The sequence below is a fragment of the Leopardus geoffroyi genome, chromosome C1, assembly GCF_018350155.1.
Source record: "Leopardus geoffroyi isolate Oge1 chromosome C1, O.geoffroyi_Oge1_pat1.0, whole genome shotgun sequence".
In the NCBI taxonomy this organism is placed as follows: domain Eukaryota; kingdom Metazoa; phylum Chordata; class Mammalia; order Carnivora; family Felidae; genus Leopardus; species Leopardus geoffroyi.
The window spans coordinates 166,041,965-166,059,876 of NC_059328.1; the positions used below are offsets into that span (position 1 = coordinate 166,041,965).

The following is a 17,912-nucleotide window of genomic DNA, read 5'->3' on the forward strand; positions in this document are numbered from 1 at the left end:
CCTGCGGACCAGATAGTCTTGCATGCTGAGACAGCCCTCATGAGATGTAATGGCCTTGCAGCCTGCTGTGCCAAGGAAGTGCCAAATACCAAGCACCAAGCCAGGCACCAGACAGAGATCCTTCCATCATCAACAAGGGGATGCTCCACAGAAAAGCTGCAAATGGCCCAGGCCAAGTTGGTGGTTCACACTCCAGGTGGGGTGTATTTCTGACCTTCTCCTTCACGATGATCATTACAAAGCAACAATGTGAAATCCACTGACTGTGCTTTTGAGAAATGAATTTGCCCACACAGCTGCTCCTTTCAGCATCTATATGTGTGTGAGTATATAGATCATACAGACTCAGCAGCATGAGCATACGTGAAACTGTTAGAAATATGAGCACTTTTAAAAACACAGGACTCCTAAAACGAACATTTGAAAATCTACAAAGTTATATAATACTCCCTGGATCCAGACTCTTCTGTCATGAGGAGCGATATCATTAACTTCTCAAGCAGATCATTGGGAACCTTGGTTTTCAAGGACAATGGCAAGTACCTCAGCTAGTGAAAAGCAACTTACTGGAAAATCTCATTTATAATCAGATATGTTTTTATTAGGCTTTTATCCTGCTCTCCTGACATATGCTCCACTTAGAAAAATAGCGGTCTTTAAAAAAGCATCATTTGAACAGAACTGCTAAAATTACCCTCAAAAATAATTCTAAAGATCGGTTACCAGTCACCCATCACTACACTGAAAATCTTTCCGGTTTGTAATTTATCTGCAAGACACCTTTTATTTATAAAGTGAGAAATCACCATTTCTGTGTATATGCTAATCAAATAACTTTGGGGTAAGTTTATATATCTGTACATGTATATATGTACACATATTCTTCATCTATCTATTGATCTCACTGTTCTGAATCTACTAAAAGTGCATGAAAGTTAGGAAGGTTTTACTCCCCAAATGGCAAATCGTCATTGTGATCTTCTGTAATTCCAGCCCCAGAATTATCAGGCAGGGGTGGCAAGAGTGTGGGGGCCTGGTGGGTGGGGGGAGTGCAGGGGGGAAGAGATTTGTTCCTTCAGTGTTCTTTAAAAACTTTTTTTAATGTTTATTTATTTTTGAGACACAGAGCATGAACGAGGAAAGGACAGAGACAGACAGAGACACAGAATCTGAAACAGGCTCCAGGCTCTGAGCTCTCAGCACAGAGCCCAATGTGGGGCTCGAAATCGTGAACCGGGAGATCATGACCTGAGCTGATGTTGGTCGCTGAACTGACTGAGCCACCCAGGCACCCCTCCTTCAGTGTTCTTAATATTCACTCAACAGGCAAATCATATGTCTACAGTTGATTGCTAAATGTAGACTCTGGAGAGATTTCTGGAATTTGGGCATTAAAGCACCAGAGAGGAATAGAAAATTAATATTCAGATGTTAACTCTAGTAATTATGACTGATGGACAAAAGTCATATATTCAATTTTGAAGCTGCATTGTCTCCCGGCTTTAGACTAGCACTGATAACACACGGGCCAGCTAAGAACCTGAATGAAATTGTTTGTCTGATGCTGTGCTTCTGTTGCCATGAATAAAACTGGCAAAATGCAGGAAATAGACTAGAATGACTGAATGTTGAGAAGTGCAGAAGATGAGATAACATAGGTCCTAACAGTCGGTTGAGTCCAAGCAGAATTGCCAGGCCACGAGGTGGTTTAGGTGTTGCTGGATGGCACCCGCCCTAGTTGCTCCTGTATTTCTTTGGCTATAGCACTCCTCATGCTGCGGCATTACTGTTTTTCTCTCTTTCCTATGGGCACAGAGCCCCTGGGGTAAGAATTCTAAGGTGCATCCCCAGAAACCAGAACAGTGCCTGGAGAAGTACATAAAGAAGGCAACAATACGTGCTAGTAGATGAATTTCTCATGTTTTATTTAGTTGCAATATCTGTGGATGGGGACATGGGGATGAACCTATGTAAAAGTGCTTCAAAACGCATCAAGAGATGCCAAAATATTTCTTTCATCAACCTGCTGTGGTGCCTGTTCTACCAGTAGAATAATTTCAGTGGGTCAGTTCACTAGGCTCTGTTCAAGTGTAAGAATAGGTTAAGACTTATAAGTCATTACACCTTACTGTGCGTTCATTTACTTTTTTTCTTTCCAACATGGTGGCTAAGTTGAGTGCAGGCAACTGTGGAAGTTGAAAACACCAAACGTAGTGGGCTCTTAATAAACATGTGTTGAATGATGAATGAGTGAATATTCCTGTCCGCATAGTAGCAGAAACATTTGTTCAGTTCCTATCATATTTAAAAAATGAATTGTTGTAGATATTAAATCTAATTTTAAAAGGATGGTCAAACTAGAACTCCTCTAACAATCTAAGATAATTTAGTACATTTTGCTGTCATTATCAGATGCTTTTGAAAAAGGTTACTTATTGCCTCCCTCTGGAAAGACAAAGACAGAGACACCATTAGATTGGGCATTTTCCATAATTGCTGATGAATGTTTGTAGAGCACAAAGGGATGGGGAGATTTTTCAATTTGAAGATCAGTCTGATTAATTTAGAGAGCCAACTGGAAAAGCACTGAGCATCCAAATGGATTTATAAAATCTGAATTGTTGGATAACTCTTGGTTTAAATAGTGGTTGAGGCAATGTGGCACGGAGATATGAGCGCAGACAACTTGATGACTTTGGGCAAATTACTTACCCTCTCTAAGCCCACGCACCCTTATCTATAAGATGCAGATAATAATATCCACTTAGGAGGTTGATACGAGAATTCAGTATCAAAAAGTTCATATTTTGAGACATTGTTATGTCAGGCAGTGTGTCAGGTTTGGGGGCTCTAAGAGTGAGATGTCTGCATCCACAAGGCTCCCATTCTCGTGGCGATACAGGGAGATACTATAAGGCTGCAAAGGTGCTGGGCACGGAGCAGGCCCTGCTGGATGACAGATAAGAGTGTTATGTGATCACAGCCTTTGGGGCACGGCTGCCACACTGCTATTGCCGCCCAACAGCAACGCCCTCCATAACCGTATTAAAGCTAAAGAAAGAGTTGCCAACTTCTGATGCCCCAGCTTAGCTCAGGTGCAAACAAGGAGCCTCTCAATGAAGTCTCAGCCCCACCAGACAGGCTCCTGTGAAGCTCTAACCTGAAGCCTGTACTCCACTTCCTGGTGTGCTTGTAACCGGCCTCAGGCATGGGCGTACTCAAGATACTGCTGCCCCTAATGTCTGCGTGTTCCCAGGACTGGCCTCAGTTCCAATGGTTCTATAACCGCAGAGAGAATGCCACAGTACTTACAAACAGTTTGGAGTCCAACTTCTTGGTTCAGATCTCAGCTTTCCATTTGGCATTGTGAGGAATTTACTGAATCTCCCCAAACATCAGTTTCCTCCTGTGTATTAGGAGGTCAACAATAGTGCCTATTCTAATAGGACTGCTCTAAGTATCAAATGGGATAATGTGTACATAAAGCTCCTAAGGAAGCACTCAGGAAACATTAGTCATTGTTTTTATTAATAATCATCTCTTTTGACTTACATGCAGACAAAAGGAAAGGGCATTTGTGACTTCTCTTTGAAGTTTCAACACTTATAATTTTGGACCTCTTCCTCTGCTCCCCTCCCCTGCCCCAAAGCATCATCTTTTATGGTGAAACTTTTATTAAGTGTTCTGGCTGAGTGATTCTTTTATCAGTTACTTTAAGTAATCAAAGTTATCAAATTTCAATTATTTAAATTTACATTATTTAGATTATTGAAATCTTAATTATTTAAATTACAAAATTATCTTTCAAATAGGTAATCTCCTTTGACCACCACAAGGACCTTAGGGGTTTGATATGGGTGATATGCCTGTCCCCATGTTGCTAACAAGAAACCAAGGCAAAGAGAGATTAAGTGACTCCCTCAAAGTCGCATGGCTGGTTACTGATAGGGTACGTCTAGGTCCTGCTTGAGATGCTGAAATTACTATTTAAGTATCAAAGCCTTATTTACTGGAGGGACTCAGAAATAGGCATAGAAATCAATTTCTGAAAATCACTCAGCAGAAACTGGAAAATGTTTCAATGAGTTGGAAAATCAGACTGAACAATTAACCCCCAGGCTTGGGTTGTGAAGCCTAGAAATTCACACTAAGGTTTTTTTGTTTGTTTTATTTTTGTTTTTTAAATCTGTGAATTCTGCTTTTATCTGTCACTTATAGTATGGAATCCCAAGAATACCTAAAACCATTAGAAATTAAATTTACAAGTTTTTGTGGTCATTTTTAAAGGGGTTCCACATTTCTAGGAATCTTTTTTTCCTCTTTTTGGCGCATGGCAGGAGATCTCGCCTGTAGGAATGGATCATAAACTTCTCTTCGAAAGGTCCAGAAGAGCATCTCCCTGCCTGCACTGGCTCTTTCCAGAGTGCTTTCCCTTTCCTAGGGGAGGAAGGCAGTGAGTCTCTTTTCTGATTGACCTCAATAGTATCATGACTTTCAATTTGAGTAGCTATGGCAGAAGAACCAGTGATGCTCCAGAGTCTTGGAGAGAAGTTGTGCCAGGCCACCCCACACCCTCTTGGCCCACATTTCTCTAGCCATTGCTGCACCAAGTTCCTGCCCAGGCTCCCTGGTGCATTGCTTACTTTCCGCCGGGGTGCTGCTCACTCCATGTGTGGGATGAGGACTGCTGGAGAATCCCCAGCTCTCAGGCGTGCACATCCTGAAAGTCCCAAGTCCTAGGCGTTAACACCCATGGAATAACCTTTGCTGATAAAGAATGGAGGTGGGTGGATAATTTTGAGGTGCAGCATCTGAGACTTTTCAGACAGTCCCTGCAGGATCAAGCCCAGGTGACCACTGTAACTACCAACAAGGAAACACGTCCTGGCAATAGCTTTCCTACCTCCCTAGTCACTGTCCCAGAGCCCTGCTCCTATTCCTGACGCCACTTCCAAAACTATGCTACCTGCACGCAAGCCCTTGACTCTAGCTCTGCTTTGGGAGAGGGCACAGGGAACCCATGCTGGTTTGCAAATTAAACTGATTGACATACACCCGGGAAGGTCAATATTCCACAAAATGTATCTCCAACTCGAATGATGACTATTTCTTTATTCTTCCATTAGAGGAGGAATACAGTGATTGTGGGAAAAGCCCTGAAAGAGGAGTGGTTTTCAGTTTAGCCATTAATTAGTTATGTGACCCAAGCTACACTATTTAACCTTTTGGAGCTCAGTACCTGATCTACAAAATAAAGGAGATGAATTGGATTACATCATTTCTAACATCCCTTCTAGTCCCACCATTGTATATCTGTGAAATAAATGCATCTGGGTGACAGTCTATAGTGGCTGCTGTTCTCCTCATTAACCCTAGGGATTGTTTTGGCTAAAAATATGGCAACGCTTTAATGCAACTTTAAACAGGCAAGTGAATCAGCCTCCTGAAGGTCTAGATTAGGGAATGAGCAGCTATTCAGAACCTCAGAAGACAATAATGCTGACAAAAAGAGAACAAGCCGACTTCTTTGGGAGTCAGCAAACAGCAGGGGCTGCAGCGTTAAGATAAGAACAGAGTAATGAGAAAAGGAGTTGCAACCAACTTACTTGGCCGCATCCCAGCGGTCACTCAGTGATTCGACACGTCCCTAACAGGCCTTGATAAATGGACTCCAACTGTGAGATTTTTTTCCCCCTTAGAAGTTACTTGGAAACTTGGCTTGGGAAAATGTTTCTACTTTGAGAAAAATAACACAAAATCCTGAAGTGCCAGAGACAGGAAATAAAAACATTAAAGGGGAATAGGCCTCCATAAATCCCAAATCAAGGAGCATCATTTCAGAAAAAGATCAGCATAGTTAAGTCAATCATGAGGGTCGGAAAACATGCAAAATAAATGGGCTATAAAGCAATGAGATTGTATACCACCATTTATAAGACATACAAGGCATTTATGAGATATAAGACGTTTATAAGACAGATAACATAGGTATTGTTATCTCTATTTTACGTATGAAGAAAAGAGGCTTGGAGAGGTGAATAATTTGTCTGATAACACACAGCCAGGTAGTGGCAGAGCTGGGAATTTTGTTTTGAAACTATATATTAAAATTAATTAAAATTTATATTTATCAAGGTATTCCATGCACATAGTTAACAAATCAAACAATCCTAAAAAGCACATAATGAAACAAAACAATATTTTCCATATTGCTGCCTGTTTGTCCTTTGACTGTATTCCCCAATGCCTTAATTTTATTTATTTTGGCTATCCTATTTTTAATATCAAGAGCTTTTTCTTCTGTGGTTGTTCCTATTATTTTTTAAAGCATCCTGTTCTTGTTTCATGGATGCAATACATTAGCTGTCTAAAGATATTAACAATCGCTTTGAGGTTTTGTTTTCTTTCTCTCCCTGCTTTCTCTGAATTTCATTTTTTCCCATTTGCTTTGGCTTCTGTATTTCATATGGGAGTCTTTCACAAAGTGTTCTGTGAGCCTTGGTATCTCTTTGTATGTAATGGTCAGGCATTAAAAGGCTGAGCAGCAGTTGTATGTATGTGTCCTCCACACACATTACATGGGACATAGCTATACTAAAAATTGTTCCTTGTTTATATGAAATTCAAATTTAACTAGGATTCTTGTATTTCTATTTGCTAAATCTGACAACCCTGGATTTATCGCTTATGAACTCCTAGCTTCTGGGTGACTGGGCTATAGGTTTTCAATCCAGAGACTTGTTCCATTTCTTTTTTTTTTTTTTTTTTTTTTTAAATTTTTTTTTTTTTTCAACGTTTATTTATTTTTGGGACAGAGAGAGACAGAGCATGAACGGGGGAGGGGCAGAGAGAGAGGGAGACACAGAATCGGAAACAGGCTCCAGGCTCTGAGCCATCAGCCCAGAGCCTGACGCGGGGCTCGAACTCCCGGACCGCGAGATCGTGACCTGGCTGAAGTCGGACGCTTAACCGACTGCGCCACCCAGGTGCCCCTGTTCCATTTCTTTTTATCCCCTGTTCTGGCTCTGTATCTCATTTCTACCTTGTATTTCCCTCAGTCCAGAGTTTGGTCTTTTATTTCTCTAGGGAATAAACCTCTGACTATCTCCAGGGGTAGAGGAAAAAAAGCTAACTGACTATGTTGGGGAAGGAGTTTGTGGGCTCTGAGTGTTACATAAACTGACTTTCTATCAATCTTCTTGTCTTAAGCTTTGAGAGTCATATCCCCTTTTCATGGCATTTTTTTTTTTTTTTTTGTCCCTGGGCTCCTAACTAAGGTCTTACAGGGCAAACTATCTTGCTTCTCAGAGATGTTTTCCTCTGTGGGTCCAACTTTTAACTTTTGCTCTGCTAAATCAGTTACCATTTGTTGGTCAGTCTTCCGTTTTCCCCTTATGTATTGACATCTCTTTTCAGTTGTTGCGTGCCCTCTCTCTTGCAGATTTATGCTTTTATTTTCTTTAAATTTATTTGGTGTCATTTCAGTGGAGTTTCAGGAGGGAAAGGACACAGACACTTGGGCTCAGCCTACCAGGTTTAAGCAGAATGCCAGAATGTGATTTAAATCCAGACCAGTATACTTCCAAAGCCTTTACTCTTTCCACAATACCATACACTAACTCATTCAGCAGAATCCAACAACAAATACCTAGGGCACAGATTGTTAGTTGTCTACTCCAATATCCCTCCTTCCTTTATTCATAATAGAGCCCCTACTTTTCAGCAGAGCACACAGCTACCCAAAGTAAAGACTTCCTTTCCCAACCTTCCTTCAACCTAGGTTTGGCCAAATGACTAAATTCTGACCATTGAAATGTAAGTGCAAGAATTATGTGGAGTTTCCAAAAAACTCTCCTAAAAGATAGCTTGCATCACCTTTTGGCCCCTTTCTTCCTTGTCCCTTCTTTCTTTCTGCTTGTTGAAATGTGGACATTCTGGTTGGAGCTTAAGCAGCTATCTTGGACTAAGGTCGAAACCATGTGCTGAAGGTGGCAGCCCGGAAAGATAAAAGAGCACTGAGTCCCTGATGACTTCATATAGCTACTCTACCAGCTCCAGATTGCGGATCTCCAGATTTCTTCTACGTGACAGAGATGTAGTCCACTATTGTTTTGGGTTTTGTGTCCCTTACAATTGATTCTAATTCTAACTGACACAATAACAAAGGGCAGTTAAGATTTCAAAGGGAGTGGAACAAGCTTCCTAGAAAAGGTGATGGAGGAAATGGACCTTAAAGGAAAATTCAGCTGATGAGGAAGGGCAGGGACAGGATTTCATGCAGAAACAGTATGATTCGGGCATCAGGGCACTGTGTGAGATGTTTTCAAAGTGTAATATGTAGACCAGTCTGGTTAGAGAAGACAAATCATGTAGGAGAGAAGTGGAAGATAAGAACGAAAAAAGGTTAGGGGCAGATTATGGAGGGCCTTGAAACTTGAACTAAGTTTCCAGGTTGCTTTGAAAGCAATGAAATCACTGAAGGTTTTTGAGATGGAAGTTGGAGATATGTGATTAGAATGTGATGGTTAGACTGAAGAATTCCAGGGCCTTCTACATACCTATACAGGTTATATGGAGATGAGGCTAAGGGAATAAATCTGATTTGAGAAAGAATATGGGTTCAAGAACTCATATGTAGGAACAAGGAGAAAAGAAACCTACAAAGAATCCAGAAAAAGAGGGAGAAAAGCAGCTGGATGTTGGGGAAGAGAAGAGGGTAGAAATTGACAATAAGAAGACTGTAAACCTTCAGAGGTCTCAAAGAAGCTAGACAATATCAGAAATGGGTAAAGGAGGACACTGAATTTGAGGACAAGGAAGTTTCTGGTGACCTGTGAAAGAACAATTTTTGTAGAATATGAAGGTGCACATTGGTCTTCAAAGCGTAAGCAGGTGTTAGGAAAATGTGATCCATTTATTTATTTATGTTTATTTTTTATTTTTTTTGTGTTCCATTTATTTTGAAAGGTAGGCAGTAAAAGAAAGGTAAGTTGAAAAGCAATTAAAGATCTCCATCAGATCAAGTGGAAGAATTTTTTAAGGAAGGGAAACTGGTCTTTAAGAGGAAACTATGCATATTAGTGAAGGAAAAGTCTTTCAGGCTTCCAAAAGAGGTGGTTTTGCTCTGGTGGAGCAGGTATCGGGGAAATAAGAGGGATGGAATTTCTAGCTCAGATGGAGGCTTGAACTTTGGGAAAAAGGAGGACAGCTCTTCTGAGAAAGAGAGATAGAGTAGAGGCAAGAAATGAAGACTTGGATTTCAAGTCAACCTTTCAGCAACAAATCTTTCATTAGCATCATCAACACCATTTTGGATTTCACCAGAAATAAAATAACCAAAAATAGCAATCTTAGCAAGTGTCTAAAATAAAAATGGCCATCACCTAGTTTCAGAGTCAAAAGTTTCAGACAAAGTTCATTAAACAGAAGAAAGCTATAAATCACGTGATGGTAGCCCTGATTTTCTTGTCTTACAGATACCACCTTAATGAAGTTCATTTAGATAAGGGAAAACAACAAAAAGTTTAGCTCATTTACACATTGATACCAGTGGTAGAATAACAGGCGACCCCCAATATGGACTTGAAAATTAATTACAAGATGAAATTTTAGATATCCATTTGTCAAATAGATCAAATGCCAATACCTACTCAAAGTACAGCGTGAGGTCTGTTGCTAATATTGACTGCTTCAAAAGCTGCATAAGGTCACTATATTCCTTGGAGGACAAATTAGCAAAGATGTTGTGACCCTGTAATGAGAAAGTAAAAAGTCACAAAAGACAACATTAAATCTGAGGTTGTCAATTACATGTCTCCTATATTTAAAAAAAAAAAGTATGGGAACATGATAAAAACATTTTTTTAAAAAATTAATGAAATTTTGTGCAAATACAAACAGACCCTCTGGAAAACAGCAAAGCCAGAGAGTGCAACCATTTTTGAGGACAACCACCAAGAGGCACTATATTATTCTTTATTAGTCCTAAATAGAAGACTCTGAAAATGTTTAAACTTGTGTTACTATGGATATGTTTGTGCCAATAACTCCATTTGGCTGCCATTTCCTGTGGAATTGTTGAGCGTAGAAATTGACAAAATATTTGAGAATCTTTCTGACCCTAAAATGAATACTAGTTTCACTAATAAAGACTTAAGTTGGCATTTTGGAAGCACTTGCTATGACAACAAATTACTTCAAGGAGGAGAAAGAAACCTTAGACCAGTGGTTTTTAACTGAGAGTGATTTTGGCAATATTTAGAGACTTTTTTTATCATCACTCTGGTTGGGCATGCTATCAGCATCTGGTGGGTAGAGGCCTGGGATGCCGCTGAATCTCTGACAATGCATAGGATAGCCCCCACAATGAAGGTGTACCGGCCCAGTGTGTCAACACTGCCGAGTTTGAGAAACCCCGAGTTAAATTGTGAAGATACATCCTAATGAAGTGTGTGGTAGATTCAATTCAGTATGTAATTACTGAGTCGCTAGAATGTATAAGATAGTGTTATTGGCATAGTTCTTGGGACTGCTAAGATGACTTTTACCTAGGAAAATTTGTACCTGTATCTGCATACCTTTGGAAAGCACACTTCTTTTCATCAAAATTTGTTTTAGCTACATTAGACAGTTCTGCGATATTTTTAGTAAAGTGAAACAATCCTGTAAAGTGACCAATTCACTTAACTTGCTTTGAAAGTCAGGGGCTTTTCATTTATCAAGTTTTCTTAGCATGTGTTATGAACTCAAAAACATGTGGCCTGGGAACCGGAGGGGTTTTAAAGTGGGTGCTGAGAGCCAGAAGATAGTATGGAAGGAAGGGGCAGATGACTGCCTGAGAATAAACTATTTTCCACTAAGAGGTAAATTAATTCTTTCAGGGAACCAGAATATCAATTAGCAAATTACTTCTTACCAGCTACCAGATGATAATCTCCTTCCCTGAGTTAATTTATCTCATTGGGTGAACCCTCCACTCCTTTAAGACTAGAGTATATTGGTTCCACCTGGGACCAGGTCCAATATTAATAATAATTTTCAAATGAACTCTTCCAGACCCTTAATTCAGCCATTAAGAAGAAGACAAGTAAGTAAAGGTAGACCAAGCCATAATTCTGCCCGGGTTTCTTCGCCTGAGCCTTCCCCCATGGATCAATCATAGGTTGGTGCTCTGGGGCCTGGAAGAAAGTGGTTGGAAGCTGTGGAAAAGTCATCACCTGGATCCAGACAATGGCTAGCATCTCCCAGTGAAAGAAAATAGCTTTATGAGTAAGTTACAGTCAAAACTATGTGGAGTTCAGGAGAAAGCTGGTCTGAATTTGAGGATCTTGATCTTTTTGTGAGAGAGTGCCTTTTAACAATTTTAAAGAACATATAGTAACTGACACAATTTACAGCTAACAGAGTGATAAAGCTAGCCAGATAGGCTTTGATAAAACAAAACAGTTAATTTGCAGTCAGTGTATTGTTTACATGCAAATTGGCCTTCTACAGTGCCTCAAGGGTTTGGTCCCTGAAACAGATTTGTGTCCCTGAAATACTGCTTCTACTGTCATTTACATTTATGGAGGAGTGGTACTGATGAAAAGAAAACCAAGTGTGGAGGGAGAAAGGTCTGGAGTAGCTTGCCTCAGGCCTCTGCCTCATTTGAAAAGCAGGGTGCATTTTTGCCTTTCTGATGCGCAGGGCAGGGGTGTGTGTGGGATAATAGCCAGACCAGAACCCACACAACAGTTGCTCAGGGTGAATTTCCATTGTCATTATTCTGTGTTCTTTACAGAGAACCCCGGAGTGAAGGCCAGCCAATGTGTTTTATTTGTATGAAGACAAATTCTGAGTTAGTGGGGTTTGTTTTTCCCAAGGAGACAAACAAATGACCTTCCAAGAAAACCCTAACATCCTGTTTATAATCCCTGTTATTACAAAGGTGGGAGTTTCTGGGGTCTGAGGTGTAAACTCATCATATTGCCAGTATAGAAAAGACAGTCTGCACCCAAGCTCCAAGCTCCTCCTAACCCTCCCTCCCTCCTCCATAGCGCTCAGCTCAAACATGGCTTCCATAGGAAAATTCCAGAGCTGCAGAGGCTGGGATGATGGTTTCTGTCAGAGTTACTGAGAGGCTAACCCTTGATGTTTCATTCCCAACTGAAAATACATCTCCCTCAGCGGGTTTGCCCTTCCCCAGTTGCATTCGGGTTCCGGAGTGCTGACTCTCCTTTATGGGGTCGAAGAAGGCTTTTGTGATATTGCAAAAGACATGCTTTCTCAAGATAGGCTGGAGGGAAAAAAACCCTCCATATTTAATGATGCTATTCCAGCGAAGCAGGGCCTTAATGATGATAATAATAATAATTAATGGCACAGCTAGAGAACTGACAAATAATGGGGAACAGATGATCCCTTCTTGGCCTCAAAAAAAAAAAAAAGTCTGTACGCCTGCAGAAAATTAAACAGATCCTTTCCCGGCAATTTAAAACTCAGATGCCTCAGCCGGAGTCAGTTAGTGGTTTTTCTTTTTCTCTGTGGAGAGCTAAAAGTACACAAGTCCAACTATGTCTAACTCCTGCATTGCAACATGAAGCAAAATAAGGCATATGGCTTTAGCCTTGGGTCTCAAGTTTAGCTGCAATTCTCACTTTCAGACTGCTCCGACCAGCAATTTTGGGTTCTTTTTATCTTTCATAGCTTTCTCAATTGTGCTAATAAAGTGTAATTTTCTCACCCTGTTTCTATTTCTACCATCTTGTAAAATGGCTTCGACTTTTGCAAAATGGGAATGTGGGCCACTCACTACTTGGGTCAAGTCACTCTGCCAGTGGCGTCTGTGCTCCTTAAAGAAAATAAGCCCATGCTCTGGTGACAAGCTATAAGCCGTCTTTTCTGCTAAGTGAATCTGAAAAGTCTTACCAATCATGAAACCCAAATGAATCAGCTCAGGAAGAACTGAATAAGGTTCTTGGTCAGGCATCTGAAAGGATTTTAAAAAGCCACCAAGAAAAGCAATAGTTTCGCCTAAAAAAACTTGTCTCTTTTCTCTGTATCTATGCGTGGCACTACAAAGAAAGAAGTAGCAAACATTGTTGTATTGGTTTTCTGAGAAGGGGAGCAGAGTATTAGGCCTGTACCTCACTTTGAAGGATCATCACAGCATGGTTAAAATGGTGATGCTCCAGGGTAGCAGAAGTTCCATACAGTTGGGCCAGGGCAGAGCCGCTCCTGAAAGAGGAGAGAAGCGTGAGTGACCAGGGCCCTCCACCCGCCAACGATTCTTCCATGCCATTTCTTTGGATCAGACTGCTTTTCCTGCTTTGGCAAAGGAACACGAGCATCTATATTCTTAGGAAACCGGGTACTTCACTCATCCACGAAGTAAACTTTTCGAAAGCCTTCTATGTGTTAGGCTAGATCCTGCGGATGATAAAATAGATAAGATACAGGCCATGTGGCTAAGAAATTCAGATGAGATGTGGTCATAAGATAAATAATGCACATAACACAAATACCATAGAAAGCGTTCCATGTCCAATCGAAGTGCTTCAGATGTTCCAAGGACAAAAGACAGAATTTGTAGCTTAGGGGATCAGGGTGCACTTCATGAACTAAACTGTATGTAGCTTCTGAGTGTTCACAACAACTAACTGTCCTATACCCCATGTATTTGCCTTTCCAGGGGAAAAGCCCTTGGGAATATTATGCAGAGTCCATTGAACCACTTTACAGGTAAGGCTGACAAGCTTCTCCTATGATTTCCCAGCTCACAGTCCCACTGTATCTCCGAGTAGAACTCTGGAAAGTTCCCTGGATTTGGAATCAGACCCTAGCTCTTGGAAAAAGCTTTGGACAGTTACTTGGGTGCTTTAAGGCTCAGTTTCTTGGTCTCTAAAATTGTGAAAATGCTATCTACCTCCTGTTATTTATGAAAATGTAATAAAATACTTGGAAGTGCTTATCATAATACATGACATGTAGTAGACTGCAGTCTATTAAATCAATTAAAACCCGTATCAATTTCCATTTTAAATACTTGAAAAAGTTACTTTGAATTATCTGTAAATTCTGCTTATGCAGAACCAGTTAATTCTCAATAATATCAGTTCAGCAAAGTGTTCATTGGACATGTTCAAGTGTGTTCATTTCCAGCTCTTGTGGAAGGATTAGGATTTAGAGCATCTTAAGAGTCAAGAGAGATCCAGAGAATCCTATGGTTTAAAGGGCAATCACGGCAATCAGAGTCCCTGTGTTCTTTCCTGCTCATTCCAGGGAGTTTGGACATCAAAAGGGCAATTTGGCCTTTTCTTGGAAATGCCGGAGACTGACAGCTCACAGTCTGCACTGCTAATGAGAGGAGCCAAGAACTGCATATACGTGCAACGTGAAGGATTTTGGTCCTAAGCTGCCCTCCATCTCCACTGTGAAGCAGCCCAAGATCACAGCCAGATCAGGGGCCCAGGGGCCCATAATCTTGGAGAGACTCAGAGCTGACCACATGCTGGAGAAACACAGGGTTAGGTTCCATAGGTATCATCATGAATAGAGTTGCTAAGGGGGAGGGTGGTAACTACATTTTAATCAGGTATGTGTTGTTTCTTTAAATCTTACCTTCATCTATACCATTTAATAAGTGCAAAATTGTTAGGCTAATCTTAGTAACCAGTGATCAATTAGCATTTAATTTTAGTTAACTATTTTCTATCAGAGTTCCTTTTTATGAAAATACATTTTTCAAAATGCACACTGGGTGCCTTTGTTTTGGATTTTGAAATTCCAGGATGTTTTATGTGCATATCATAGCTGATTGCCTGGCATGGAATAGGTGCTTAAAAAAATATTAGCTACTTGGTGGGGCGCCTGGGTGGCTCAATCAGTTAGGCATCTGACTTGGGCTCTGGTCATAAACTCATGGTTAGTGAGTTTGAATCCTGCATCAGGTTCACTGCTGTCAGCGCAGAGCCACTTTGGGATCCTCTGTACCCCCTCCTTTTTTCTGCCCCTCCCCCACTCTCTCTCAAAAATAAATAATAAATTAAAAAAATATTAGCTGCTTGGCTAATAAGCTTACAGTAGTATGGCTAGAGATTATATTTCAAACCTGAAGGTTGGCAGTAATAAGTATGTTACCATATATATATATATATATATATATATATATACACATATATATGGTATATATATAAATATATAATATATACAAATTGTGTGTGTGTGTATATATATATATATATATATACACACACACACAAATTGTCGACACATATATATCTCCAAATTGTGGATATCCATATTATATATCTGAATTTCATGAGCACAGGAATATTTATACATGTGATTGTTTATGAAGCTCATTGTTGATTAGGTCATCCCGACATACTGAAGACTTTCATTTTTGGACAGGTGACACACCGAGAAGAGACTTATTAAAAAGAAAAGTCAAAGTGAAAATTCTTTCTGTACAGGCACTTTGCTCAGGCACCAAGAAATAAATGTGCAAAAACGTGCATAAGTTCTCCAGATATGGCTTATGGGAAAGTTTTAAAAGGAAAACTATGAAAGGTAATTAGGAAATTGAGAATTGCTGGGAGGTGGTGAGGAATGGGATTAGGCTGTCATGGCAGATTAATGTGCCCCAGGATTTCACTTCTGGGACCTGGCCGAAAGCGACAAGATGGGTTTTCATTCCCAATAAATGAGTATAAGAGATTATGCTAGAAATGAATAGAAGAAGTCTCCTAGGAGAATATACTACAAAGCTGCTTGGTACTGATATTTAATCATCGGGGGCAGCTGTAATGGAGACGGGGGGGATGAGTGGGAAATGCTGTCCCTGGAGAAAACGGGAGAGAGGTGTTCACAGAGCAATTGCTAAGCATGGTGGTATGGTGGCCCTCTCTACCTATTGATCATTCATTGCACGTGCTCCAATACTTAAAAATTAAGAATAAAATATGAAAATGCAAAGGTTCACTCATCAGAAAGGCTAAGAGAATAAATCATATTGTGCTATAACTAAAGTCACAACTTTTTATTATAGAGGCATTTTGCATTTTATATAGTAATTTGTCCCTTGCTAAATGTCTCTTGTTTCTTTATAGCCTTATATATGAATAAAAGGTACTGTATGCTTTGCCACGTAATAACTGGTGCATTTAAATCTATTTCCAAATCACTTGAAAGGTTGGAATTATACTGTGACTACTTTTAGGGAAGGGACTGTTTGTTATGCTTCTTTATTTCTCCCACAATGCCTAGCACAGAGCCTTGCACAAAAAAAGCACTCAACGATTGTGGAATAACAAAGGAAATAAGGACTAGATTTCTTCCTATGGCTTTTCTAAACAATGGCACGCTTACTGAATAAGTGTTATTCTAATCAATAAAAAGGTAATCCCTTCACCATGATTTAAAAGGTCTCAGTATTCACTGTTGAAGGACATTTTAACAAGAGGGTGGGTGGTGGTGATGTTTGGTATCCTAAGTTCAAAAGGAACTCTCTTAGGTAGAAGCAGGGCTGATAGACATCCCGTGAGCTGGTTAAGTTGTGTACGGGATTAATCGTCTTGAGGAAACATGTCAGACTGTCTTGGAACAGTAGATTTTGATCATGTGGTATAAGGATGCAAAAAAGAAAAACCAAAAACCCAAAACCCCTGAACTTTGAATTCTAATATCAGCAATCAGCAACTTAACCCTTATCTCATATGTTGAAAGTTGTTTAATCTTACACCAGTCTATTGAGACTTGGGAACTGTGGTGTTCCCACATAGACATGGGGTGTCTATCTGATCAGATGGGGCCCCCAGATGTGGGGGGATGATAGGTGGAAGCCAATGGCGCTGGTGGTGAAAGAATTCACCTGAGGCTGAAGAAAGGATAGAAGTTTATTGGATACACTGCAAGACAGCAGAGGGAGAGGCTGTCTGCAAGGAGGCAGTGGGTGGGGGCTGTTTTTAAGGGGGAAGATGAGGAAGTATGGTAAAGTATGGAATTCTCCCTTTTTTGGCAACTGTGCCTGGTTGTAAGTAGCCCATTGGTCAGTTAGGATATTTGCAGGTGGGTCGATCACCTGATGGGATGGTTTGCATTCAGCCGGGTGGTCACTATGGGCACTTCCTACATTCCATTGCTCAAGCCTGTTTGCCTAAAAGTGGCCTCTACAGGGACCCCTCAGTTTCCATTTTTGTAAAGTTAAGGTGTTGAAAAATATGACTACCAAGGTCTAGTTCATTTCTAGGATTTTTTATGGCTCTGTGTCTTGATTTGCTGGATGTCAAAATATATTGTAGTTTTCCAGAGCTCACATATATGGCAAGTCAGCTAATAACCTGGAAGCTTAAAGGCCCCAAATAAATAATACAAAGTCATGAAAGGGAATATGATGTGGTAGTTAAGCAATGGCTTTTGGAATCAGATAGCCTGGGTCCAAACACTGTTGTGTCACATTCTGGATGCATGAATCTGGGCAAGTTACTTCCCTGAGGCTCAGGCCCTCCCGGTTAAATGGAGACAAAGATATCTACCCTACAAGTACGTTGATGAGCACTGGAGGTAGGATACAAGTACATTGTAGTACTTCTCATTGTCTCAGGCACTGTCAGTTGCAAAAAACAGAAATCAATTAGAAGCAGCTTCATTAAAGAGGTTGATTAAATGATAAAAGGAACTTTGAGGGAACCCAGTTATCACAAGTGTGGCTGGGTCTCCTGGCAATGGAGTAGAGATGTGGAAAGCCAGGGATCAAGTCTGCTTTTTCTGTCTCCAGGGTTGTATAAACTTTTTTTTCTGTTTCTCTATGAATATTTACTTTCTTCTTCTCTTCTCTCTGCAGACTCACTTTCTTGTTTCTCTTATCTATTTCCGTCATCACGGCTTTCCCAAAATGGCAGCCTACAGCTCCCAAGTCTCTGTGATCCACAGCT

At 40.4% G+C, this 17,912-nt stretch overlaps 1 protein-coding gene across 3 annotated transcripts in view; it reads right to left on the minus strand.

The window, feature by feature from the left end:
* PDE11A (phosphodiesterase 11A) overlaps positions 1-17,912 on the minus strand; it is a 405,024-nt gene that overhangs the window by 52,696 nt on the left and 334,416 nt on the right. For 2 of the 3 annotated variants that reach the window (XM_045480319.1, XM_045480318.1), the window contains exons 14-15: positions 13,125-13,215; positions 9,651-9,751 (exon numbers count right to left, since the gene is read on the minus strand). In XM_045480319.1, the coding sequence (XP_045336275.1) occupies positions 9,651-9,751; positions 13,125-13,215 (192 nt within the window). Of the gene's footprint in view, positions 1-2,144; positions 2,296-9,650; positions 9,752-13,124; positions 13,216-17,912 lie in introns of all 3 variants that reach the window. The other variant, XR_006712991.1, reaches the window with a different exon arrangement.